The sequence below is a fragment of the Clytia hemisphaerica genome, unplaced genomic scaffold (genome assembly GCF_902728285.1).
Source record: "Clytia hemisphaerica strain Z4C2 unplaced genomic scaffold, Clytia hemisphaerica genome assembly, whole genome shotgun sequence".
In the NCBI taxonomy this organism is placed as follows: Eukaryota; Metazoa; Cnidaria; class Hydrozoa; order Leptothecata; family Clytiidae; genus Clytia; species Clytia hemisphaerica.
Window position 1 is genome coordinate 181,888 of NW_027103533.1, and position 23,186 is coordinate 205,073.

The following is a 23,186-nucleotide window of genomic DNA, read 5'->3' on the forward strand; positions in this document are numbered from 1 at the left end:
GTTCGAGAATTTTTTTTGGGAAATTTTTCTATCTAGGGTTAGGGTTGAAGGGAATATAGTCAAGTATAAATTGTTTTTTAAAAGATTTGTGGCTATAAAAATAGCCGTTTTGAAGTTCCAAAGCAAGTAGGGTGCAATTTATTTCTTGGTTGTCCTCTTCTTTGGGGTTTTCTTGGCTGGTTTCTTTGCTGCTGGCTTCTTGGCTGCAGGTTTCTTGGTGGCTTTCTTGGCTGCTGGTTTTTTAGCAGCAGAAGCTGGCTTCTTTTTGGCAGCGGTCTTCTTCTTGGGTGTAGATTTGGCTTTCTTGGCAGCAGGCTTCTTCTTTGGGGTGGTTTTCTTGGTGGTCTTTTTAGCAGCTGGTTTCTTAGCGGCGGGCTTCTTCTTGGGAGCAGCCTTCTTCTTTGGCTCGGTCTTCTTTACAACTTTGAAAGATCCTGATGCACCGGTTCCTTTGGGTTGAGACAAGACACCGCTGATAACACCTCTCTTCAGAGCCATCTTGAGGTGGACAGAAGCATTGTCTCCGACTTTGTAGTTGGCTTGGATGTACTTGAGGATGGCTTGTCTTGAAGATCCACTTCTTTCTTTCAAAGCGACGATTGCAGCAGACACCATGTCGATGTATTTTGGGATGCTCAGCTGGCTTTTTTGGTGCAGCTTTCTTCTTTTGTGCTTCAGACATGATTGCAATGAATTTCAAGTTTGAACGTAAAAAATTTCAGTAGTTCAGACACTTCTAACTTTTTCGTAGACTGATTCTCGATTTTCAGTTTTTTTCTATTAGAATGGAATTTTTTCCGATTTCGGACGCGAAAGTAAGCAATTTTCAAAAATGCATTTATATCCCTTTTTATAAATCGTGTTTGTTGGTGACGGGCAAAGTGTAAAATAAGGGCTTTCCCGAAAAGGTATAACAAAATAAAAAACTGTTCTGGACGGGGAAATAGTTAGGCTAGGTTGGGTGAAAATTTGAAAGCAATCGGTCGAGTAGAAAAAAAGTTATTAAAGAAAAAAGAGGAAATTTCATTGATTTTTCGAAGAAATTTCGTCTTGAAAAGCAAATAACTCTGCGAAAAAAATAGCTACGGACTTGATTCTTTTTGTTAAAGTTGCTCCAAGGCCTCTGCTTTTCGGCACCATAAGCAGTTTTTCGGTGACATTATTTTTGGTTGAGGAAATCGGGTGCGCGGCAACATGGGAAAACACGGCAAAATTTTATGTTTTGAGGGGTTGTTGTGGATGTCAGAACTTGGGCTAACACTAACCCTGAGCCCAAGAAAGGGGTGTGGAGCCTTTGGAATGAAGTAAACCTTCCCTAAGAGTAGGAAAGAAAATAAGAAAATATTTTTGGGAGAGAAAAAAAAATTTTTTTCCAATTCTTAGGTCAGGCAGGGTAGGCGAATGTTCTCTAGGCTCTTGTCTTTGGGCTGGTTGAAAATTTTTTGTGAACATAAAAAGTGAACTGAGCAGGGAAAATAGGGAACCCTTCTAGCCAGCAACTCGCTCCCGTTTGAAAAATAAAGTCAAAATAGACAAAAATTGGATTAGCTTAGGGTTAGGGTTAGGGTTAGGGTTAGGGTTAGGGTTAGGGTTAGGGTTAGGGTTAGGGTTAGGGTTTATGTCCAAGCTTTGAAATTTTTTCTATTCTATTCTTTTCTGATTGTTTCCCATTACTTGATTCATATCTACCCGGCCAATCTACCTACCAAGCACACATAAAATTCCGAACCCGAACCCTAACCCTAACCCTAGTTCCCATCCTCCCTTACTTGGGGGACGTGATTACCCATCCCATTTCAAATCTGACTACCCCCTCCCCCTCCCCCTGCAAAGGAAACCACAAGTCTTTATCATTCCTTCCCAACCTGGCTGAAACCCTGTCCATCCTCGGTATCGCTTCTCGGCCTAATGGCTAAGATCAAGTGTAGTATCTGTTCTTATCAGTTTAATATCTGATACGCCTTCCATAGTGTTGGCTCATATATTAATCTGATTTTTGGCTTCGGGTCAAGGGAGCGAGGTTTACCTCACCCTGACCACGGGTTGCCTCGGCGTTGCACTACAGTCGAGCGCGGCCCATTTTTATAAAAATTGAATTCACTACTTAAAGTTTCCTTCCCTCCATAGTCCTGGTGGTTATGTCTTCATGCGCGAGCGATGCGTGCGCATTTTGTTATTTGACCCGGCCGGATGAGCCCCCTATCCTTCATCCTTCCCTCCGCGCTGCTAGCTATCATCCTTCCTTGGATGCAATTTGCATTTCTGATTTCTTTAGACCACAAGGAAAGTTATACCAAGGGACACCTAGGCTGAAACGAATCGCATTCAAACTCATACTTACCTGACGGGGAAGTAAAGCCTGATCAAGGAGGGGTTTCTTCCAGAGTGAGGCCCTCGCATTGCACTTCGCTTGGGCTGACCTCTGCGATTGCTACAAGTGTAGTAACTCGACCGTACAATTTCTGGTAGTGGGGGCCTGCGTCCGCGCTCGCCCCCTTCTTTAAAAAAAATTGAATAAAAAAAAATTTCTTCACTGATGGGGCTCGAACTCAGGTCTTGTCTGTTCGACCCCTTGCCCTGCCTTCTTGCCCCACCCATCAAAAAATTATTTATCCCTCCTCGCCTCGAACTCAGAAGTGATGATTAGACCCCTCCCATGAAAGTATTAGACCCCTCCATGAAAGATAGACCCCAGATAGAAAAGAAATCATGAAAAGCCTACGACACCGGGAGTTCCCAGGCGGTCCCCCATCCAAGTACTATCCCGGCCCGACGATGCTTAACTTCCGTGATCGGACGAGAACGGGTGTTTTCATCGTGGTATGGACGTAGACATTAGGTAGGGTTTCTTTGGGGGTCTGATCACTTGCAAGGGGATAGGATGACAGTAGAGAGTATAGGTTAATTTTGAAGCTAGGGCTAGGGTTAGGGTTAGGGTTGTGTTTGAAACCAGAGGTTCAAAAAAATATAGACAAGTATGGTTTGTTTTTTAAGAGATTTGTGGTCTTAAAAAAGACCGTTTTTGGGGTTCCAACATCAGAGGAGAGACTTAGTTCTTCTTGGCTGATTCTTTGTTCTTCTTGGGAAGCAAGAGAGCGTTGATGTTTGGCAAGACACCACCATTGGCAATGGTGACTCCACTCAAGAGCTTGTTCAATTCTTCGTCGTTTCGGACGGCCAATTGGAGATGTCTTGGGATGATTCTTTGTTTCTTGTTGTCACGGGCAGCGTTACCAGCCAACTCCAAGATTTCAGCAGACAAGTATTCCAAAACAGCAGCCAAGTAAACTGGAGCTCCGGATCCAATTCGAGAAGCATAGTGTCCTTTTCTCAAGAATCGGTGGACTCTGCCAACTGGAAATTGTAATCCAGCTCTGAATGATCTGGTCTTTGACTTTGTCTTGGCTTTTCCTCCTTTTCCACGTCCAGACATGATGATTTTCGATAAAGTATTCACGTACGAAGAGACACTTTCGAAGCAAAAATTGTAGTTGAATTACTTCCCACAGAAAAAGCTTATTTTTTTACGTTCAGAAAAAGGGATATAAACGCTTTTTCTAAACCAATCAGATTGCGCCATTAACAATAGTGAAACCGGCTCGACCAATCACAGCGCGTAATCGCATTTTTGGATTCCGTAGAATCCCTTTTTTTTATTGAAATGTTTTTTATTTTGATTTGTCTCAAAACACTGATTAGCATTTTTGCAAAGCAGTAGTTCTACGCAAAATTCATCATGTCTGACGCACCACAAAGGAGGAAAACAAGCCCCAAAAGTGGCCAAGAAAGGAGAGAAGAGAGCTGGAAAGAAAGGAGGCAAGATCGGAGGAACTGGCGAGAAGAAACGCAAGAGAAAGAGACGTGAATCTTACACCATCTACATCTACAACGTCTTGAAACAAGTCCACCCCGATGTTGGAGCTTCATCCAAAGCCATGAGCATCATGAACTCTTTCGTCAACGATATCTTCGAGAGAATCGCATCCGAAGCTTCACGATTGGCTCTTCAAAACAAGAAATCCACCATCTCATCTCGTGAGATCCAAACTGCTGTTCGTCTCTTGCTTCCAGGAGAGTTGGCCAAGCACGCCGTCTCAGAAGGAACCAAAGCCGTCACCAAATACACCAGCAGCAAATAGATTTCTCCCCTTGTTGGAACCCCAAAACGGTCTTTTTTAAGACCACAAATCTTTTAAAAAACAACCTATACTTGTCTATAATTTTGTCTCCTTCCTGCCGCCTGCCTGAGTTTGAGTTTGAAAATTTTCATTAAAATAGTTTAACGTCAAATAATTTCTTTCTGAGGAAAGATTGAACCTATTTTGGCTTGAAAAAATCTAACGTCAAATATTGTAGACTACAAATCCATGAGAAATTTCTCTGACTATTGAAAAGTCATGAAGAAAATTCTGTTTAACGTCAAATAATTTTCGAAAAATGCAAGTCTTTGAACAACGTCAGATAATTTTTCTAAGAAAGAATCCCTTGTGTTATGGCTAGGAAAATTTCAATTCTAAGATTTTTGGAAGGGTTATAATTTTTTGTTTGGAGGGGTAGATAGGGAAAGGGTCAGGGTATGCTATGAATTAAAATTCAAAGCTTGAGATATACAAAGTAAGATTTGTTTTTTATGAGATGTGTGGCTATAAAAATAGCCGTTTTGTTGAGTCCAAGTCAAACTTCTTAACCTCCGAATCCGTAGAGAGTACGTCCTTGTCGTTTCAAGGCGTAGACGACGTCCATGGCGGTGACAGTCTTCCTTTTGGCGTGCTCGGTGTAAGTGACAGCATCACGGATGACATTTTCCAAGAAAACTTTCAAGACACCACGGGTCTCTTCGTAGATCAAACCAGAGATACGTTTGACACCACCTCGACGAGCAAGACGACGGATGGCTGGTTTGGTGATACCTTGGATGTTGTCACGTAAGATCTTTCTGTGACGTTTGGCACCTCCTTTGCCCAATCCTTTTCCTCCTTTTCCTCTACCAGTCATTATTGCGATGTACGTTCAGTAAGCTGAATACAGAAACTGTTTGAATTTGCACTTCCAAAATTCTATTTTCTACCAAGTCAGAAAATTTCGAAGTACGGATGTATGTGGAAACACCTATTTCGACCAATCAGAATCGAGATTACTCAAATCAAAAAAAACAAAGTTGCAAAAAAGTTTGAAGTTTGGCGGTTTTTCGCGAATATCTCAGAAACTACAAAAGCTATCAAAAAGATCTTTGGCAGAAAGATTTCAGGGCAGATGAGACGTCTTTTAAAGAAAAAATCATGAAAAAAGATTTAAAATTGGCTGAGATATAAGCTTTTTCCCGTCGCCAACAAACACGGATTTTGTTGATTTTCAAAAAGGGATATAAACGCTGTTTTTTAAACCAATCAGATTTCACTTTCATCGACCAATCAGATTACGCGATTTCGATGTAAACATTCTGAAAACCGGGAAGCCTTTAAAAAAATTCATTCAAATTTGATTTTTGCTAGAGAATTCAAGCAAATCAAGCACTTCTACTAGAAAAATGGCTAGAACTAAGCAAACTGCTCGTAAATCAACTGGAGGCAAAGCCCCACGAAAACAATTGGCTACCAAAGCTGCAAGAAAGAGTGCACCAGCCACCGGTGGAGTCAAGAAACCACACAGATACAGACCAGGAACCGTCGCTCTCCGTGAGATCAGAAGATACCAAAAATCCACTGAATTGCTCATCCGAAAGTTACCTTTCCAACGTTTGGTCCGTGAAATCGCTCAAGACTTCAAGACTGACTTGCGTTTCCAAAGCTCCGCCGTCTCTGCTCTCCAAGAAGCATCTGAAGCCTACCTCGTCGGACTCTTCGAAGACACCAACTTGTGTGCCATCCATGCTAAACGTGTCACCATCATGCCAAAAGACATCCAATTGGCCCGAAGAATCCGTGGAGAACGTGCTTAGATCTTTCCTGATTGTGGACCAAAAAACGGCTATTTTTATAGCCACACATCTCCTAAAAAACAAATCTTACTGTGTATATCATGAATCCCCCAAATATGACATAACTCCCTCCCTGAGACTCAAAAAAAATCCCAGAAAATTCAAATGAATAGGCCTCTGAGTAGGATGGAAAAATTCAAAAATTATAGCAAAATTAGAAATCCCAAAGTAGGCAATAACATGGCCTTGCCTTGTAAAAAAAAATTAAAAGTTCGAGAATTTTTTTTGGGAAATTTTTCTATCTAGGGTTAGGGTTGAAGGGATATAGTCAAGTATAAATTGTTTTTTAAAAGATTTGTGGCTATAAAAATAGCCGTTTTGAAGTTCCAAAGCAAGTAGGGTGCAATTTATTTCTTGGTTGTCCTCTTCTTTGGGGTTTTCTTGGCTGGTTTCTTTGCTGCTGGCTTCTTGGCTGCAGGTTTCTTGGTGGCTTTCTTGGCTGCTGGTTTTTTAGCAGCAGAAGCTGGCTTCTTTTTGGCAGCGGTCTTCTTCTTGGGTGTAGATTTGGCTTTCTTGGCAGCAGGCTTCTTCTTTGGGGTGGTTTTCTTGGTGGTCTTTTTAGCAGCTGGTTTCTTAGCGGCGGGCTCTTCTTGGGAGCAGCCTTCTTCTTTGGCTCGGTCTTCTTTACAACTTTGAAAGATCCTGATGCACCGGTTCCTTTGGGTTGAGACAAGACACCGCTGATAACACCTCTCTTCAGAGCCATCTTGAGGTGGACAGAAGCATTGTCTCCGACTTTGTAGTTGGCTTGGATGTACTTGAGGATGGCTTGTCTTGAGATCCACTTCTTTCTTTCAAAGCGACGATTGCAGCAGACACCATGTCGATGTATTTGGACTCAGCTGGCTTTTTTTTTAGCTTATGTTCTTTTTGTTTAAACATGATATAATTGAAATTTAATAAAAAATAGTAGTTATACAACACTTCTATTTTTCTCATCATTTAGATTTATTAGAATGAATTTTTATTTCAGAAAGAAGCGAAAGTCAATGCAGTTTGAATTTCATTTCACATTCTAACTTTTCGTAGATATATATTTCAGTTGAATGGTTTTTTCCGATTTCGGACGCGAAAGTAAGCTAAAAAATGCATTTATATCCCATAAAGTGTTGACGGGCAAAGTAAAAAGGGCTTTCCCGAAAAGGTATAACAAAATAAAAAACTGTTCTGGACGGGGAAATAGTTAGGCTAGGTTGGTGAAAATTTGAAAGCAATCGGTCGAGTAGAAAAAAAGTTATTAAAGAAAAAAGAGGAAATTTCATTGATTTTTCGAAGAAATTTCGTCTTGAAAAGCAAATAACTCTGCGAAAAAATAGCTACGGACTTGATTCTTTTTGTTAAAGTTGCTCCAAGGCCTCTGCTTTTCGGCACCATAAGCAGTTTTTCGGTGACATTATTTTTGGTTGAGGAAATCGGGTGCGCGGCAACATGGGAAAACACGGCAAAATTTATGTTTTGAGGGGTTGTTGTGGATGTCAGAACTTGGGCTAACACTAACCCTGAGCCCAAGAAAGGGTGTGGAGCCTTTGGAATGAAGTAAACCTTCCCTAAGAGTAGGAAAGAAAATGAAAATATTTTTGGGAGAGGAAAAAAAAATTTTTTCTCCAATTCTTAGGTCAGGCAGGGTAGGCGAATGTTCTCTAGGCTCTTGTTCTTGGGCTGGTTGAAAATTTTTTATGAACATGAAAAAGTGAACTGAGCAGGGAAAATAGGGAACCCTTCTAGCCAGCAACTCGCTCCCGTTTGAAAAATAAAGTCAAAATAGACAAAAATTGGTTAGGGTTAGGGTTAGGGTTGGGTTAGGGTTAGGTTAGGGTTAGGGTTGGGTTAGGTTAGGTTTAGGGTTTATGTCCAAGCTTTGAAATTTTTTCTATTCTCTTACTTACTTTTATTGATTGTTTCCCATCCATGGATCGATCCTGAGTGGATCTATATACCCCTATGGGCCGGCCAATCTACCAATCTAGGTAGAAGCACACATTAAATTCCGAACCCGAACCCTAACCCTAACCCTAGTTCCCACCCATCCTTCCTTGCTTGGGGACGTGATTACCCATCCCATTTCAAATCTGACTACCCCTCCCCCTCCCCCTGCAAAGGAAACCACAAGTCTTTATCTTTCCTTCCCAGCCTGGCTGGAAAACCAAAGCCATCCTCGGTATCGCTTCTCGGCCTAATGGCTAAGATCAAGTGTAGTATCTGTTCTTATCAGTTTAATATCTGATACGCCTTCCATAGTGTTGGCTCATATATTAATCTGATTTTTGGCTTCGGGTCAAGGGAGCGAGGTTTACCTCACCCTGACCACGGGTTGCCTCGGCGTTGCACTACAGTCGAGCGCGGCCCATTTTTATAAAAATTGAATTCACTACTTAAAGTTTCCTTCCCTCCATAGTCCTGGTGGTTATGTCTTCATGCGCGAGCGATGCGTGCGCATTTTGTTATTTGACCCGGCCGGATGAGCCCCCTATCCTTCATTCCTTCTCCGCGCTAGCTAGCTATCATCCCTTCTTGGATGCAATTTGCATTTCTGATTTCTTTAGACCACAAGGAAAGTTATACCAAGGGACACCTAGGCTGAAACGAATCGCATTCAAACTCATACTTACCTGACGGGGAAGTAAAGCCTGATCAAGGAGGGGTTTCTTCCAGAGTGAGGCCCTCGCATTGCACTTCGCTTGGGCTGACCTCTGCGATTGCTACAAGTGTAGTAACTCGACCGTACAATTTCTGGTAGTGGGGGCCTGCGTCCGCGCTCGCCCCCTTCTTTAAAAAAAAAATTGAATAAAAAAAAATTTCTTCACTGACAGGGCTCGAACTCAGTCTTGTCTTTGTCGACACCCTTGCCCTGCCTTGCCCCATCAAAAAATTATTTTCCCACCTCGCCTCGAACTCAGAAGTGATGGTTAGACCCCTCCCATGAAAGTATTAGACCCCTCCCATGAAAGTATTAGACCCCAGATAGAAAAGAAATCATGAAAAGTCTACGACACCGGGAGTTCCCAGGCGGTCCCCCATCCAAGTACTATCCCGGCCCGACGATGCTTAACTTCCGTGATCGGACGAGAACGGGTGTTTTCATCGTGGTATGGACGTAGACATTAGGTAGGGTTTCTTGGGGGTCTGATCACTTGCAAGGGATAGGATGACAGTAGAGAGTATAGGGTTCTATTTTGAAGCTAGGGCTAGGGTTAGGGTTAGGGTTGTGTTTGAAACCAGAGGTTCAAAAAATATAGACAAGTATGGTTTGTTTTTTAAGAGATTTGTGGTCTTAAAAAAGACCGTTTTTGGGGTTCCAACATCAGAGGAGAGACTTAGTTCTTCTTGGCTGATTCTTTGTTCTTCTTGGGAAGCAAGAGAGCGTTGATGTTTGGCAAGACACCACCATTGGCAATGGTGACTCCACTCAAGAGCTTGTTCAATTCTTCGTCGTTTCGGACGGCCAATTGGAGATGTCTTGGGATGATTCTTTGTTTCTTGTTGTCACGGGCAGCGTTACCAGCCAACTCCAAGATTTCAGCAGACAAGTATTCCAAAACAGCAGCCAAGTAAACTGGAGCTCCGGATCCAATTCGAGAAGCATAGTGTCCTTTTCTCAAGAATCGGTGGACTCTGCCAACTGGAAATTGTAATCCAGCTCTGAATGATCTGGTCTTTGACTTTGTCTTGGCTTTTCCTCCTTTTCCACGTCCAGACATGATGATTTTCGATAAAGTATTCACGTACGAAGAGACACTTTCGAAGCAAAAATTGTAGTTGAATTACTTCCCACAGAAAAAGCTTATTTTTTTACGTTCAGAAAAAGGGATATAAACGCTGTTTTCTAAACCAATCAGATTGCGCCATTTAACAATAGTGAAACCGGCTCGACCAATCACAGCGCGTAATCGCATTTTTGGATTCCGTAGAATCCCTTTTTTTTATTGAAATGTTTTTTATTTTGATTTGTCTCAAAACACTGATTAGCATTTTTGCAAAGCAGTAGTTCTACGCAAAATTCATCATGTCTGACGCACCAGCAAAAGGAGGAAAACAAGCCCCAAAGTGGCCAAGAAAGGAGAGAAGAGAGCTGGAAAGAAAGGAGGCAAGATTGGAGGAACTGGCGACAAGAAACGCAAGAGAAAGAGACGTGAATCTTACACCATCTACATCTACAACGTCTTGAAACAAGTCCACCCCGATGTTGGAGCTTCATCCAAAGCCATGAGCATCATGAACTCTTTCGTCAACGATATCTTCGAGAGAATCGCATCCGAAGCTTCACGATTGGCTCTTCAAAACAAGAAATCCACCATCTCATCTCGTGAGATCCAAACTGCTGTTCGTCTCTTGCTTCCAGGAGAGTTGGCCAAGCACGCCGTCTCAGAAGGAACCAAAGCCGTCACCAAATACACCAGCAGCAAATAGATTTCTCCCCTTGTTGGAACCCCAAAACGGTCTTTTTTAAGACCACAAATCTTTTAAAAAACAACCTATACTTGTCTATAATTTTGTCTCCCTTCCTGCCTGCCTGCCTGAGTTTGAGTTTGAAAATTTCATTAAAAAACGTCAAATAATTTCTTTCTGAGGAAAGGATTGAACCTATTTTTGGCTTGAAAAAATCTAACGTCAAATATTGTAGACTACAAATCCATGAGAAATTTCTCTGACTATTGAAAAGTCATGAAGAAAATTCTGTTTAACGTCAAATAATTTTCGAAAAATGCAAGTCTTTGAACGAACGTCAGATAATTTTTCTAAGAAAAGAATCCCTTGTGTTATGGTAGGAAAATTTCAATTCTAAGATTTTTGGAAGGGTTATAATTTTTTTGTTTGGAGGGGTAGATAGGGAAAGGGTCAGGGTATGCTATGAATTAAAATTCAAAGCTTGAGATATACAAAGTAAGATTTGTTTTTTATGAGATGTGTGGCTATAAAAATAGCCGTTTTGTTGAGTCCAAGTCAAACTTCTTAACCTCCGAATCCGTAGAGAGTACGTCCTTGTCGTTTCAAGGCGTAGACGACGTCCATGGCGGTGACAGTCTTCCTTTTGGCGTGCTCGGTGTAAGTGACAGCATCACGGATGACATTTTCCAAGAAAACTTTCAAGACACCACGGGTCTCTTCGTAGATCAAACCAGAGATACGTTTGACACCACCTCGACGAGCAAGACGACGGATGGCTGGTTTGGTGATACCTTGGATGTTGTCACGTAAGATCTTTCTGTGACGTTTGGCACCTCCTTTGCCCAATCCTTTTCCTCCTTTTCCTCTACCAGTCATTATTGCGATGTACGTTCAGTAAGCTGAATACAGAAACTGTTTGAATTTGCACTTCCAAAATTCTATTTTCTACCAAGTCAGAAAATTTCGAAGTACGGATGTATGTGGAAACACCTATTTCGACCAATCAGAATCGAGATTACTCAAATCAAAAAAACAAAGTTGCAAAAAAGTTTGAAGTTTGGCGGTTTTTCGCGAATATCTCAGAAACTACAAAAGCTATCAAAAAGATCTTTGGCAGAAAGATTTCAGGGCAGATGAGACGTCTTTTAAAGAAAAAATCATGAAAAAAGATTTAAAATTGGCTGAGATATAAGCTTTTTCCCGTCGCCAACAAACACGGATTTTGTTGATTTTCAAAAAGGGATATAAACGCTGTTTTTTAAACCAATCAGATTTCACTTTCATCGACCAATCAGATTACGCGATTTCGATGTAAACATCTGAAAACCGGGAAGCCTTTAAAAAAATTCATTCAAATTTGATTTTTGCTAGAGAATTCAAGCAAATCAAGCACTTCTACTAGAAAAATGGCTAGAACTAAGCAAACTGCTCGTAAATCAACTGGAGGCAAAGCCCCACGAAAACAATTGGCTACCAAAGCTGCAAGAAAGAGTGCACCAGCCACCGGTGGAGTCAAGAAACCACACAGATACAGACCAGGAACCGTCGCTCTCCGTGAGATCAGAAGATACCAAAAATCCACTGAATTGCTCATCCGAAAGTTACCTTTCCAACGTTTGGTCCGTGAAATCGCTCAAGACTTCAAGACTGACTTGCGTTTCCAAAGCTCCGCCGTCTCTGCTCTCCAAGAAGCATCTGAAGCCTACCTCGTCGGACTCTTCGAAGACACCAACTTGTGTGCCATCCATGCTAAACGTGTCACCATCATGCCAAAAGACATCCAATTGGCCCGAAGAATCCGTGGAGAACGTGCTTAGATCTTTCCTGATTGTGGACCAAAAAACGGCTATTTTTATAGCCACACATCTCCTAAAAAACAAATCTTACTGTGTATATCATGAATCCCCCAAATATGACATAACTCCCTCCCTGAGACTCAAAAAAATCCCAGAAAATTCAAATGAATAGGCCTCTGAGTAGGATGGAAAAATTCAAAAATTATAGCAAAATTAGAAATCCCAAAGTAGGCAACAATATGGCCTTGCCTTGTAAAAAAAAATTAAAAAGTTCGAGAATTTCTTTTGGGAAATTTTTCTATCTAGGGTTAGGGTTGAAGGGAATATAGTCAAGTATAAATTGTTTTTTAAAAGATTTGTGGCTATAAAAATAGCCGTTTTGAAGTTCCAAAGCAAGTAGGGTGCAATTTATTTCTTGGTTGTCCTCTTCTTTGGGGTTTTCTTGGCTGGTTTCTTTGCTGCTGGCTTCTTGGCTGCAGGTTTCTTGGTGGCTTTCTTGGCTGCTGGTTTTTTAGCAGCAGAAGCTGGCTTCTTTTTGGCAGCGGTCTTCTTCTTGGGTGTAGATTTGGCTTTCTTGGCAGCAGGCTTCTTCTTTGGGGTGGTTTTCTTGGTGGTCTTTTTAGCAGCTGGTTTCTTAGCGGCGGGCTTCTTCTTGGGAGCAGCCTTCTTCTTTGGCTCGGTCTTCTTTACAACTTTGAAAGATCCTGATGCACCGGTTCCTTTGGGTTGAGACAAGACACCGCTGATAACACCTCTCTTCAGAGCCATCTTGAGGTGGACAGAAGCATTGTCTCCGACTTTGTAGTTGGCTTGGATGTACTTGAGGATGGCTTGTCTTGAAGATCCACTTCTTTCTTTCAAAGCGACGATTGCAGCAGACACCATGTCGATGTATTTTGGATGCTCAGCTGGCTTTTTTGGTGCAGCTTTCTTCTTTTGTGCTTCAGACATGATTGCAATGAATTTCAAGTTTGAACGTAAAAAATTTCAGTAGTTCAGACACTTCTAACTTTTTCGTAGACTGATTCTCGATTTTCAGTTTTTTTCTATTAGAATGGAATTTTTTCCGATTTCGGACGCGAAAGTAAGCTATTTTCAAAAATGCATTTATATCCCTTTTTATAAATCGTGTTTGTTGGTGACGGGCAAAGTGTAAAATAAGGGCTTTCCCGAAAAGGTATAACAAAATAAAAAACTGTTCTGGACGGGGAAATAGTTAGGCTAGGTTGGGTGAAAATTTGAAAGCAATCGGTCGAGTAGAAAAAAAGTTATTAAAGAAAAAAGAGGAAATTTCATTGATTTTTCGAAGAAATTTCGTCTTGAAAAGCAAATAACTCTGCGAAAAAAATAGCTACGGACTTGATTCTTTTTGTTAAAGTTGCTCCAAGGCCTCTGCTTTTCGGCACCATAAGCAGTTTTTCGGTGACATTATTTTTGGTTGAGGAAATCGGGTGCGCGGCAACATGGGAAAACACGGCAAAATTTTATGTTTTGAGGGGTTGTTGTGGATGTCAGAACTTGGGCTAACACTAACCCTGAGCCCAAGAAAGGGGTGTGGAGCCTTTGGAATGAAGTAAACCTTCCCTAAGAGTAGGAAAGAAAATAAGAAAATATTTTTGGGAGAGGAAAAAAAAATTTTTCTCCAATTCTTAGGTCAGGCAGGGTAGGCGAATGTTCTCTAGGCTCTTGTTTTTGGGCTGGTTGAAAATTTTTTATGAACATGAAAAAGTGAACTGAGCAGGGAAAATAGGGAACCCTTCTAGCCAGCAACTCGCTCCCGTTTGAAAAATAAAGTCAAAATAGACAAAAATTGGTTAGGGTTAGGGTTAGGGTTAGGGTTAGGGTTAGGGTTAGGGTTAGGGTTAGGGTTAGGGTTAGGGTTAGGGTTTATGTCCAAGCTTTGAAATTTTTTCTATTCTTACTTACTTTATTGATTGTTTCCCATCCATGGATCGATCCTGAGTGGATCTATATACCTATGGGCCGGCCAATCTACCAATCTAGGTAGAAGCACACATTAAATTCCGAACCCTAACCCTAACCCTAACCCTAGTTCCCACCCATCCTTCCTTGCTTGGGGACGTGATTACCCATCCCATTTCAAATCTGACTACCCCTCCCCCTCCCCCTGCAAAGGAAACCACAAGTCTTTATCTTTCCTTCCCAACCTGGCTGGCAACCCTGTCCATCCTCGGTATCGCTTCTCGGCCTAATGGCTAAGATCAAGTGTAGTATCTGTTCTTATCAGTTTAATATCTGATACGCCTTCCATAGTGTTGGCTCATATATTAATCTGATTTTTGGCTTCGGGTCAAGGGAGCGAGGTTTACCTCACCCTGACCACGGGTTGCCTCGGCGTTGCACTACAGTCGAGCGCGGCCCATTTTTATAAAAATTGAATTCACTACTTAAAGTTTCCTTCCCTCCATAGTCCTGGTGGTTATGTCTTCATGCGCGAGCGATGCGTGCGCATTTTGTTATTTGACCCGGCCGGATGAGCCCCCTATCCTTCATTCCTTCCCTCCGCGCTAGCTAGCTATCATCCCTTCCTTGGATGCAATTTGCATTTCTGATTTCTTTAGACCACAAGGAAAGTTATACCAAGGGACACCTAGGGTGAAACGAATCGCATTTAAACTCATACTTACCTGACGGGGAAGTAAAGCCTGATCAAGGAGGGGTTTCTTCCAGAGTGAGGCCCTCGCATTGCACTTCGCTTGGGCTGACCTCTGCGATTGCTACAAGTGTAGTAACTCGACCGTACAATTTCTGGTAGTGGGGGCCTGCGTCCGCGCTCGCCCCCTTCTTTAAAAAAAAATTGAATAAAAAAAATTTCTTCACTGATGGGCTCGAACTCAAGTCTTGTCTGTTGTCGACACCTTGCCCTGCCTTGCCCCACTCATGAAAAATTATTTTCCCACCTCGCCTCGAACTCAGAAGTGATGGTTAGACCCCTCCCATGAAAGTATTAGACCCCTCCCATGAAAGTATTAGACCCCAGATAGAAAAGAAATCATGAAAAGTCTACGACACCGGGAGTTCCCAGGCGGTCCCCCATCCAAGTACTATCCCGGCCCGACGATGCTTAACTTCCGTGATCGGACGAGAACGGGTGTTTTCATCGTGGTATGGACGTAGACATTAGGTAGGGTTTCTTGGGGGTCTGATCACTTGCAAGGGATAGGATGACAGTAGAGAGTATAGGGTTATATTTTGAAGCTAGGGCTAGGGTTAGGGTTAGGGTTGTGTTTGAAACCAGAGGTTCAAAAAAATATAGACAAGTATGGTTTGTTTTTTAAGAGATTTGTGGTCTTAAAAAAGACCGTTTTTGGGGTTCCAACATCAGAGGAGAGACTTAGTTCTTCTTGGCTGATTCTTTGTTCTTCTTGGGAAGCAAGAGAGCGTTGATGTTTGGCAAGACACCACCATTGGCAATGGTGACTCCACTCAAGAGCTTGTTCAATTCTTCGTCGTTTCGGACGGCCAATTGGAGATGTCTTGGGATGATTCTTTGTTTCTTGTTGTCACGGGCAGCGTTACCAGCCAACTCCAAGATTTCAGCAGACAAGTATTCCAAAACAGCAGCCAAGTAAACTGGAGCTCCGGATCCAATTCGAGAAGCATAGTGTCCTTTTCTCAAGAATCGGTGGACTCTGCCAACTGGAAATTGTAATCCAGCTCTGAATGATCTGGTCTTTGACTTTGTCTTGGCTTTTCCTCCTTTTCCACGTCCAGACATGATGATTTTCGATAAAGTATTCACGTACGAAGAGACACTTTCGAAGCAAAAATTGTAGTTGAATTACTTCCCACAGAAAAAGCTTATTTTTTTACGTTCAGAAAAAGGGATATAAACGCTGTTTTCTAAACCAATCAGATTGCGCCATTTAACAATAGTGAAACCGGCTCGACCAATCACAGCGCGTAATCGCATTTTTGGATTCCGTAGAATCCCTTTTTTTTATTGAAATGTTTTTTATTTTGATTTGTCTCAAAACACTGATTAGCATTTTTGCAAAGCAGTAGTTCTACGCAAAATTCATCATGTCTGACGCACCAGCAAAAGGAGGAAAACAAGCCCCAAAAGTGGCCAAGAAAGGAGAGAAGAGAGCTGGAAAGAAAGGAGGCAAGATCGGAGGAACTGGCGAGAAGAAACGCAAGAGAAAGAGACGTGAATCTTACACCATCTACATCTACAACGTCTTGAAACAAGTCCACCCCGATGTTGGAGCTTCATCCAAAGCCATGAGCATCATGAACTCTTTCGTCAACGATATCTTCGAGAGAATCGCATCCGAAGCTTCACGATTGGCTCTTCAAAACAAGAAATCCACCATCTCATCTCGTGAGATCCAAACTGCTGTTCGTCTCTTGCTTCCAGGAGAGTTGGCCAAGCACGCCGTCTCAGAAGGAACCAAAGCCGTCACCAAATACACCAGCAGCAAATAGATTTCTCCCCTTGTTGGAACCCCAAAACGGTCTTTTTTAAGACCACAAATCTTTTAAAAAACAACCTATACTTGTCTATAATTTTGTCTCCCTTCCTGCCTGCCTGCCTGAGTTTGAGTTTGAAAATTTTCATTAAAATAGTTTAACGTCAAATAATTTCTTTCTGAGGAAAGGATTGAATATTTTTGGCTGGAAAAAATCTAACGTCAAATATTGTAGACTACAAATCCATGAGAAATTTCTCTGACTATTGAAAAGTCATGAAGAAAATTCTGTTTAACGTCAAATAATTTTCGAAAAATGCAAGTCTTTGAACGAACGTCAGATAATTTTTCTAAGAAAAGAATCCCTTGTGTTATGGGTAGGAAAATTTCAATTCTAAGATTTTTGGGAGGGTTATAATTTTTTTGTTTGGAGGGGTAGATAGGGAAAGGGTCAGGGTATGCTATGAATTAAAATTCAAAGCTTGAGATATACAAAGTAAGATTTGTTTTTTATGAGATGTGTGGCTATAAAAATAGCCGTTTTGTTGAGTCCAAGTCAAACTTCTTAACCTCCGAATCCGTAGAGAGTACGTCCTTGTCGTTTCAAGGCGTAGACGACGTCCATGGCGGTGACAGTCTTCCTTTTGGCGTGCTCGGTGTAAGTGACAGCATCACGGATGACATTTTCCAAGAAAACTTTCAAGACACCACGGGTCTCTTCGTAGATCAAACCAGAGATACGTTTGACACCACCTCGACGAGCAAGACGACGGATGGCTGGTTTGGTGATACCTTGGATGTTGTCACGTAAGATCTTTCTGTGACGTTTGGCACCTCCTTTGCCCAATCCTTTTCCTCCTTTTCCTCTACCAGTCATTATTGCGATGTACGTTCAGTAAGCTGAATACAGAAACTGTTTGAATTTGCACTTCCAAAATTCTATTTTCTACCAAGTCAGAAAATTTCGAAGTACGGATGTATGTGGAAACACCTATTTCGACCAATCAGAATCGAGATTACTCAAATCAAAAAAACAAAGTTGCAAAAAAGTTTGAAGTTTGGCGGTTTTTCGCGAATATCTCAGAAACTACAAAAGCTATCAAAAAGATCTTTGGCAGAAAGATTTCAGGGCAGATGAGACGTCTTTTAAAGAAAAAATCATGAAAAAAGATTTAAAATTGGCTGAGATATAAGCTTTTTCCCGTCGCCAACAAACACGGATTTTGTTGATTTTCAAAAAGGGATATAAACGCTGTTTTTTAAACCAATCAGATTTCACTTTCATCGACCAATCAGATTACGCGATTTCGATGTAAACAATCTGAAAACCGGGAAGCCTTTAAAAAAATTCATTCAAATTTGATTTTTGCTAGAGAATTCAAGCAAATCAAGCACTTCTACTAGAAAAATGGCTAGAACTAAGCAAACTGCTCGTAAATCAACTGGAGGCAAAGCCCCACGAAAACAATTGGCTACCAAAGCTGCAAGAAAGAGTGCACCAGCCACCGGTGGAGTCAAGAAACCACACAGATACAGACCAGGAACCGTCGCTCTCCGTGAGATCAGAAGATACCAAAAATCCACTGAATTGCTCATCCGAAAGTTACCTTTCCAACGTTTGGTCCGTGAAATCGCTCAAGACTTCAAGACTGACTTGCGTTTCCAAAGCTCCGCCGTCTCTGCTCTCCAAGAAGCATCTGAAGCCTACCTCGTCGGACTCTTCGAAGACACCAACTTGTGTGCCATCCATGCTAAACGTGTCACCATCATGCCAAAAGACATCCAATTGGCCCGAAGAATCCGTGGAGAACGTGCTTAGATCTTTCCTGATTGTGGACCAAAAAACGGCTATTTTTATAGCCACACATCTCCTAAAAAACAAATCTTACTGTGTATATCATGAATCCCCCAAATATGACATAACTCCCCTCCCTGAGACTCAAAAAAAATCCCAGAAAATTCAAATGAATAGGCCTCTGAGTAGGATGGAAAAATTCAAAAATTATAGCAAAATTAGAAATCCCAAAGTAGGCAACAATATGGCCTTGCCTTGTAAAAAAAAATTAAAAAGTTCGAGAATTTTTTTGGGAAATTTTTCTATCTAGGGTTAGGGTTGAAGGGAATATAGTCAAGTATAAATTGTTTTTTAAAAGATTTGTGGCTATAAAAATAGCCGTTTTGAAGTTCCAAAGCAAGTAGGGTGCAATTTATTTCTTGGTTGTCCTCTTCTTTGGGGTTTTCTTGGCTGGTTTCTTTGCTGCTGGCTTCTTGGCTGCAGGTTTCTTGGTGGCTTTCTTGGCTGCTGGTTTTTTAGCAGCAGAAGCTGGCTTCTTTTTGGCAGCGGTCTTCTTCTTGGGTGTAGATTTGGCTTTCTTGGCAGCAGGCTTCTTCTTTGGGGTGGTTTTCTTGGTGGTCTTTTTAGCAGCTGGTTTCTTAGCGGCGGGCTTCTTCTTGGGAGCAGCCTTCTTCTTTGGCTCGGTCTTCTTTACAACTTTGAAAGATCCTGATGCACCGGTTCCTTTGGGTTGAGACAAGACACCGCTGATAACACCTCTCTTCAGAGCCATCTTGAGGTGGACAGAAGCATTGTCTCCGACTTTGTAGTTGGCTTGGATGTACTTGAGGATGGCTTGTCTTGAAGATCCACTTCTTTCTTTCAAAGCGACGATTGCAGCAGACACCATGTCGATGTATTTTGGATGCTCAGCTGGCTTTTTTGGTGCAGCTTTCTTCTTTTGTGCTTCAGACATGATTGCAATGAATTTCAAGTTTGAACGTAAAAAATTTCAGTAGTTCAGACACTTCTAACTTTTTCGTAGACTGATTCTCGATTTTCAGTTTTTTTCTATTAGAATGGAATTTTTTCCGATTTCGGACGCGAAAGTAAGCAATTTTCAAAAATGCATTTATATCCCTTTTTATAAATCGTGTTTGTTGGTGACGGGCAAAGTGTAAAATAAGGGCTTTCCCGAAAAGGTATAACAAAATAAAAAACTGTTCTGGACGGGGAAATAGTTAGGCTAGGTTGGGTGAAAATTTGAAAGCAATCGGTCGAGTAGAAAAAAAGTTATTAAAGAAAAAAGAGGAAATTTCATTGATTTTTCGAAGAAATTTCGTCTTGAAAAGCAAATAACTCTGCGAAAAAAATAGCTACGGACTTGATTCTTTTTGTTAAAGTTGCTCCAAGGCCTCTGCTTTTCGGCACCATAAGCAGTTTTTCGGTGACATTATTTTTGGTTGAGGAAATCGGGTGCGCGGCAACATGGGAAAACACGGCAAAATTTTATGTTTTGAGGGGTTGTTGTGGATGTCAGAACTTGGGCTAACACTAACCCTGAGCCCAAGAAAGGGGTGTGGAGCCTTTGGAATGAAGTAAACCTTCCCTAAGAGTAGGAAAGAAAATAAGAAAATATTTTTGGGAGAGGAAAAAAAAATTTTTCTCCAATTCTTAGGTCAGGCAGGGTAGGCGAATGTTCTCTAGGCTCTTGTTCTTGGGCTGGTTGAAAATTTTTTATGAACATGAAAAAGTGAACTGAGCAGGGAAAATAGGGAACCCTTCTAGCCAGCAACTCGCTCCCGTTTGAAAAATAAAGTCAAAATAGACAAAAATTGGTTAGGGTTAGGGTTAGGGTTAGGGTTAGGGTTAGGGTTAGGGTTAGGGTTAGGGTTAGGGTTAGGGTTAGGGTTTATGTCCAAGCTTTGAAATTTTTTCTATTCTTACTTACTTTATTGATTGTTTCCCATCCATGGATCGATCCTGAGTGGATCTATATACCCTATGGGCCGGCCAATCTACCAATCTAGGTAGAAGCACACATTAAATTCCGAACCCTAACCCTAACCCTAACCCTAGTTCCCACCCATCCTTCCTTGCTTGGGGGACGTGATTACCCATCCCATTTCAAATCTGACTACCCCTCCCCCTCCCCCTGCAAAGGAAACCACAAGTCTTTATCATTCCTTCCCAACCTGGCTGGCAACCCTGTCCATCCTCGGTATCGCTTCTCGGCCTAATGGCTAAGATCAAGTGTAGTATCTGTTCTTATCAGTTTAATATCTGATACGCCTTCCATAGTGTTGGCTCATATATTAATCTGATTTTTGGCTTCGGGTCAAGGGAGCGAGGTTTACCTCACCCTGACCACGGGTTGCCTCGGCGTTGCACTACAGTCGAGCGCGGCCCATTTTTATAAAAATTGAATTCACTACTTAAAGTTTCCTTCCCTCCATAGTCCTGGTGGTTATGTCTTCATGCGCGAGCGATGCGTGCGCATTTTGTTATTTGACCCGGCCGGATGAGCCCCCTATCCTTCATTCCTTCCCTCCGCGCTAGCTAGCTATCATCCCTTCCTTGGATGCAATTTGCATTTCTGATTTCTTTAGACCACAAGGAAAGTTATACCAAGGGACACCTAGGCTGAAACGAACCGCATTTAAACTCATACTTACCTGACGGGGAAGTAAAGCCTGATCAAGGAGGGGTTTCTTCCAGAGTGAGGCCCTCGCATTGCACTTCGCTTGGGCTGACCTCTGCGATTGCTACAAGTGTAGTAACTCGACCGTACAATTTCTGGTAGTGGGGGCCTGCGTCCGCGCTCGCCCCCTTCTTTAAAAAAAAAATTGAATAAAAAAAATTTCTTCACTGACAGGGCTCGAACTCAAGTCTTGTCTATTGTCGACCCCTTGCCCTGCCTTGCCCCACTCATGAAAAATTATTTTACCCACCTCGCCTCGAACTCAGAAGTGATGGTTAGACCCCTCCCATGAAAGTATTAGACCCCTCCCATGAAAGTATTAGACCCCAGATAGAAAAGAAATCATGAAAAGTCTACGACACCGGGAGTTCCCAGGCGGTCCCCCATCCAAGTACTATCCCGGCCCGACGATGCTTAACTTCCGTGATCGGACGAGAACGGGTGTTTTCATCGTGGTATGGACGTAGACACTAGGTAGGGTTTCTTTGGGGGTCTGATCACTTGCAAGGGATAGGATTACAGTAGAGAGTATAGGGTTATATTTTGAAGCTAGGGCTAGGGTTAGGGTTAGGGTTGTGTTTGAAACCAGAGGTTCAAAAAAATATAGACAAGTATGGTTTGTTTTTTAAGAGATTTGTGGTCTTAAAAAAGACCGTTTTTGGGGTTCCAACATCAGAGGAGAGACTTAGTTCTTCTTGGCTGATTCTTTGTTCTTCTTGGGAAGCAAGAGAGCGTTGATGTTTGGCAAGACACCACCATTGGCAATGGTGACTCCACTCAAGAGCTTGTTCAATTCTTCGTCGTTTCGGACGGCCAATTGGAGATGTCTTGGGATGATTCTTTGTTTCTTGTTGTCACGGGCAGCGTTACCAGCCAACTCCAAGATTTCAGCAGACAAGTATTCCAAAACAGCAGCCAAGTAAACTGGAGCTCCGGATCCAATTCGAGAAGCATAGTGTCCTTTTCTCAAGAATCGGTGGACTCTGCCAACTGGAAATTGTAATCCAGCTCTGAATGATCTGGTCTTTGACTTTGTCTTGGCTTTTCCTCCTTTTCCACGTCCAGACATGATGATTTTCGATAAAGTATTCACGTACGAAGAGACACTTTCGAAGCAAAAATTGTAGTTGAATTACTTCCCACAGAAAAAGCTTATTTTTTTACGTTCAGAAAAAGGGATATAAACGCTGTTTTCTAAACCAATCAGATTGCGCCATTTAACAATAGTGAAACCGGCTCGACCAATCACAGCGCGTAATCGCATTTTTGGATTCCGTAGAATCCCTTTTTTTTATTGAAATGTTTTTTATTTTGATTTGTCTCAAAACACTGATTAGCATTTTTGCAAAGCAGTAGTTCTACGCAAAATTCATCATGTCTGACGCACCAGCAAAAGGAGGAAAACAAGCCCCAAAAGTGGCCAAGAAAGGAGAGAAGAGAGCTGGAAAGAAAGGAGGCAAGATCGGAGGAACTGGCGAGAAGAAACGCAAGAGAAAGAGACGTGAATCTTACACCATCTACATCTACAACGTCTTGAAACAAGTCCACCCCGATGTTGGAGCTTCATCCAAAGCCATGAGCATCATGAACTCTTTCGTCAACGATATCTTCGAGAGAATTGCATCCGAAGCTTCACGATTGGCTCTTCAAAACAAGAAATCCACCATCTCATCTCGTGAGATCCAAACTGCTGTTCGTCTCTTGCTTCCAGGAGAGTTGGCCAAGCACGCCGTCTCAGAAGGAACCAAAGCCGTCACCAAATACACCAGCAGCAAATAGATTTCTCCCCTTGTTGGAACCCCAAAACGGTCTTTTTTAAGACCACAAATCTTTTAAAAAACAACCTATACTTGTCTATAATTTTGTCTCCCTTCCTGCCTGCCTGCCTGAGTTTGAGTTTGAAAATTTTCATTAAAATTTAACGTCAAATAATTTCTTTCTGAGGAAAGGATTGAACCTATTTTTGGCTGGAAAAAAATCTAACGTCAAATATTGTAGACTACAAATCCATGAGAAATTTCTCTGACTATTGAAAAGTCATGAAGAAAATTCTGTTTAACGTCAAATAATTTTCGAAAAATGCAAGTCTTTGAACGAACGTCAGATAATTTTTCTAAGA

The 23,186-nt window shown here is 41.8% G+C and overlaps 13 protein-coding genes, 12 non-coding genes and 2 pseudogenes across 25 annotated transcripts; 14 read left to right on the top strand and 13 right to left on the bottom strand.

Moving 5' to 3' along the window:
- Nucleotides 1–87: 87 nt before the first annotated feature.
- On the bottom strand, nucleotides 88–770 carry LOC136799754 (histone H1-delta-like; annotated as a pseudogene).
- A 1,122-nt stretch (nucleotides 771–1,892) lies between these two features.
- On the top strand, nucleotides 1,893–2,085 carry LOC136799850 (U2 spliceosomal RNA). The gene has a single exon (XR_010845575.1). It is a non-coding gene; the product is annotated as a U2 spliceosomal RNA (small nuclear RNA).
- A 248-nt stretch (nucleotides 2,086–2,333) lies between these two features.
- On the top strand, nucleotides 2,334–2,497 carry LOC136799903 (U1 spliceosomal RNA). The gene has a single exon (XR_010845619.1). It is a non-coding gene; the product is annotated as a U1 spliceosomal RNA (small nuclear RNA).
- Nucleotides 2,498–2,715: 218 nt separating this feature from the next.
- Nucleotides 2,716–2,834, bottom strand: LOC136799885 (5S ribosomal RNA). Its single transcript, XR_010845603.1, has one exon. It is a non-coding gene; the product is annotated as a 5S ribosomal RNA (ribosomal RNA).
- A 163-nt stretch (nucleotides 2,835–2,997) lies between these two features.
- On the bottom strand, nucleotides 2,998–5,036 carry LOC136799829 (histone H2A-like). Its single transcript, XM_067056534.1, has 2 exons — nucleotides 4,689–5,036; nucleotides 2,998–3,483 (listed from the first exon to the last, which is right to left on the bottom strand). The coding sequence occupies exons 1-2, from the start codon at nucleotides 4,993–4,995 to the stop codon at nucleotides 3,050–3,052; spliced, it is 741 nt and encodes a 246-aa protein (XP_066912635.1). The 5' UTR covers nucleotides 4,996–5,036; the 3' UTR covers nucleotides 2,998–3,049.
- A 303-nt stretch (nucleotides 5,037–5,339) lies between these two features.
- On the top strand, nucleotides 5,340–5,984 carry LOC136799721 (histone H3). Its single transcript, XM_067056434.1, has one exon. The coding sequence runs from the start codon at nucleotides 5,528–5,530 to the stop codon at nucleotides 5,936–5,938; it is 411 nt and encodes a 136-aa protein (XP_066912535.1). The 5' UTR covers nucleotides 5,340–5,527; the 3' UTR covers nucleotides 5,939–5,984.
- A 340-nt stretch (nucleotides 5,985–6,324) lies between these two features.
- Nucleotides 6,325–6,799, bottom strand: LOC136799830 (histone H1-beta, late embryonic-like). The gene is made up of 2 exons (XM_067056535.1): nucleotides 6,714–6,799; nucleotides 6,325–6,607 (listed from the first exon to the last, which is right to left on the bottom strand). Exons 1-2 carry the CDS (start codon nucleotides 6,797–6,799, stop codon nucleotides 6,325–6,327), a joined length of 369 nt encoding a protein of 122 aa, XP_066912636.1.
- Nucleotides 6,800–8,137: 1,338 nt separating this feature from the next.
- LOC136799851 (U2 spliceosomal RNA) lies at nucleotides 8,138–8,330 on the top strand. Its single transcript, XR_010845576.1, has one exon. It is a non-coding gene; the product is annotated as a U2 spliceosomal RNA (small nuclear RNA).
- A 248-nt stretch (nucleotides 8,331–8,578) lies between these two features.
- Nucleotides 8,579–8,742, top strand: LOC136799906 (U1 spliceosomal RNA). The gene has a single exon (XR_010845621.1). It is a non-coding gene; the product is annotated as a U1 spliceosomal RNA (small nuclear RNA).
- Nucleotides 8,743–8,958: 216 nt separating this feature from the next.
- LOC136799893 (5S ribosomal RNA) lies at nucleotides 8,959–9,077 on the bottom strand. The gene has a single exon (XR_010845609.1). It is a non-coding gene; the product is annotated as a 5S ribosomal RNA (ribosomal RNA).
- Nucleotides 9,078–9,239: 162 nt separating this feature from the next.
- Nucleotides 9,240–9,723, bottom strand: LOC136799761 (late histone H2A.2.2-like). Its single transcript, XM_067056472.1, has one exon. The coding sequence runs from the start codon at nucleotides 9,673–9,675 to the stop codon at nucleotides 9,292–9,294; it is 384 nt and encodes a 127-aa protein (XP_066912573.1). The 5' UTR covers nucleotides 9,676–9,723; the 3' UTR covers nucleotides 9,240–9,291.
- LOC136799832 (histone H2B, gonadal-like) lies at nucleotides 9,677–10,433 on the top strand. The gene is made up of 2 exons (XM_067056536.1): nucleotides 9,677–9,699; nucleotides 9,997–10,433. The coding sequence occupies exons 1-2, from the start codon at nucleotides 9,677–9,679 to the stop codon at nucleotides 10,382–10,384; spliced, it is 411 nt and encodes a 136-aa protein (XP_066912637.1). The 3' UTR covers nucleotides 10,385–10,433.
- Nucleotides 10,434–10,879: 446 nt separating this feature from the next.
- LOC136799763 (uncharacterized) lies at nucleotides 10,880–17,506 on the bottom strand (annotated as a pseudogene).
- On the top strand, nucleotides 11,709–12,226 carry LOC136799758 (histone H3). Its single transcript, XM_067056470.1, has one exon. The coding sequence runs from the start codon at nucleotides 11,770–11,772 to the stop codon at nucleotides 12,178–12,180; it is 411 nt and encodes a 136-aa protein (XP_066912571.1). The 5' UTR covers nucleotides 11,709–11,769; the 3' UTR covers nucleotides 12,181–12,226.
- Nucleotides 12,517–13,195, bottom strand: LOC136799756 (histone H1-delta-like). The gene has a single exon (XM_067056468.1). The coding sequence runs from the start codon at nucleotides 13,108–13,110 to the stop codon at nucleotides 12,568–12,570; it is 543 nt and encodes a 180-aa protein (XP_066912569.1). The 5' UTR covers nucleotides 13,111–13,195; the 3' UTR covers nucleotides 12,517–12,567.
- On the top strand, nucleotides 14,356–14,548 carry LOC136799852 (U2 spliceosomal RNA). Its single transcript, XR_010845577.1, has one exon. It is a non-coding gene; the product is annotated as a U2 spliceosomal RNA (small nuclear RNA).
- Nucleotides 14,800–14,963, top strand: LOC136799907 (U1 spliceosomal RNA). The gene has a single exon (XR_010845622.1). It is a non-coding gene; the product is annotated as a U1 spliceosomal RNA (small nuclear RNA).
- Nucleotides 15,181–15,299, bottom strand: LOC136799904 (5S ribosomal RNA). Its single transcript, XR_010845620.1, has one exon. It is a non-coding gene; the product is annotated as a 5S ribosomal RNA (ribosomal RNA).
- On the bottom strand, nucleotides 15,463–15,946 carry LOC136799762 (late histone H2A.2.2-like). The gene has a single exon (XM_067056473.1). The coding sequence runs from the start codon at nucleotides 15,896–15,898 to the stop codon at nucleotides 15,515–15,517; it is 384 nt and encodes a 127-aa protein (XP_066912574.1). The 5' UTR covers nucleotides 15,899–15,946; the 3' UTR covers nucleotides 15,463–15,514.
- Nucleotides 16,137–16,657, top strand: LOC136799760 (histone H2B, gonadal-like). The gene has a single exon (XM_067056471.1). It carries the CDS (start codon nucleotides 16,204–16,206, stop codon nucleotides 16,606–16,608), a length of 405 nt encoding a protein of 134 aa, XP_066912572.1. The 5' UTR covers nucleotides 16,137–16,203; the 3' UTR covers nucleotides 16,609–16,657.
- Nucleotides 17,507–17,939: 433 nt separating the features above from the next.
- LOC136799757 (histone H3) lies at nucleotides 17,940–18,457 on the top strand. Its single transcript, XM_067056469.1, has one exon. It carries the CDS (start codon nucleotides 18,001–18,003, stop codon nucleotides 18,409–18,411), a length of 411 nt encoding a protein of 136 aa, XP_066912570.1. The 5' UTR covers nucleotides 17,940–18,000; the 3' UTR covers nucleotides 18,412–18,457.
- Nucleotides 18,458–18,748: 291 nt separating this feature from the next.
- LOC136799764 (histone H1-delta-like) lies at nucleotides 18,749–19,427 on the bottom strand. Its single transcript, XM_067056475.1, has one exon. It carries the CDS (start codon nucleotides 19,340–19,342, stop codon nucleotides 18,800–18,802), a length of 543 nt encoding a protein of 180 aa, XP_066912576.1. The 5' UTR covers nucleotides 19,343–19,427; the 3' UTR covers nucleotides 18,749–18,799.
- A 1,162-nt stretch (nucleotides 19,428–20,589) lies between these two features.
- On the top strand, nucleotides 20,590–20,782 carry LOC136799853 (U2 spliceosomal RNA). Its single transcript, XR_010845578.1, has one exon. It is a non-coding gene; the product is annotated as a U2 spliceosomal RNA (small nuclear RNA).
- A 251-nt stretch (nucleotides 20,783–21,033) lies between these two features.
- LOC136799908 (U1 spliceosomal RNA) lies at nucleotides 21,034–21,197 on the top strand. The gene has a single exon (XR_010845623.1). It is a non-coding gene; the product is annotated as a U1 spliceosomal RNA (small nuclear RNA).
- A 220-nt stretch (nucleotides 21,198–21,417) lies between these two features.
- On the bottom strand, nucleotides 21,418–21,536 carry LOC136799916 (5S ribosomal RNA). Its single transcript, XR_010845631.1, has one exon. It is a non-coding gene; the product is annotated as a 5S ribosomal RNA (ribosomal RNA).
- Nucleotides 21,537–21,700: 164 nt separating this feature from the next.
- LOC136799773 (late histone H2A.2.2-like) lies at nucleotides 21,701–22,184 on the bottom strand. The gene has a single exon (XM_067056482.1). The coding sequence runs from the start codon at nucleotides 22,134–22,136 to the stop codon at nucleotides 21,753–21,755; it is 384 nt and encodes a 127-aa protein (XP_066912583.1). The 5' UTR covers nucleotides 22,137–22,184; the 3' UTR covers nucleotides 21,701–21,752.
- Nucleotides 22,185–22,373: 189 nt separating this feature from the next.
- On the top strand, nucleotides 22,374–22,895 carry LOC136799769 (histone H2B, gonadal-like). The gene has a single exon (XM_067056479.1). The coding sequence runs from the start codon at nucleotides 22,442–22,444 to the stop codon at nucleotides 22,844–22,846; it is 405 nt and encodes a 134-aa protein (XP_066912580.1). The 5' UTR covers nucleotides 22,374–22,441; the 3' UTR covers nucleotides 22,847–22,895.
- The last annotated feature ends 291 nt before the right edge of the window (nucleotides 22,896–23,186 follow it).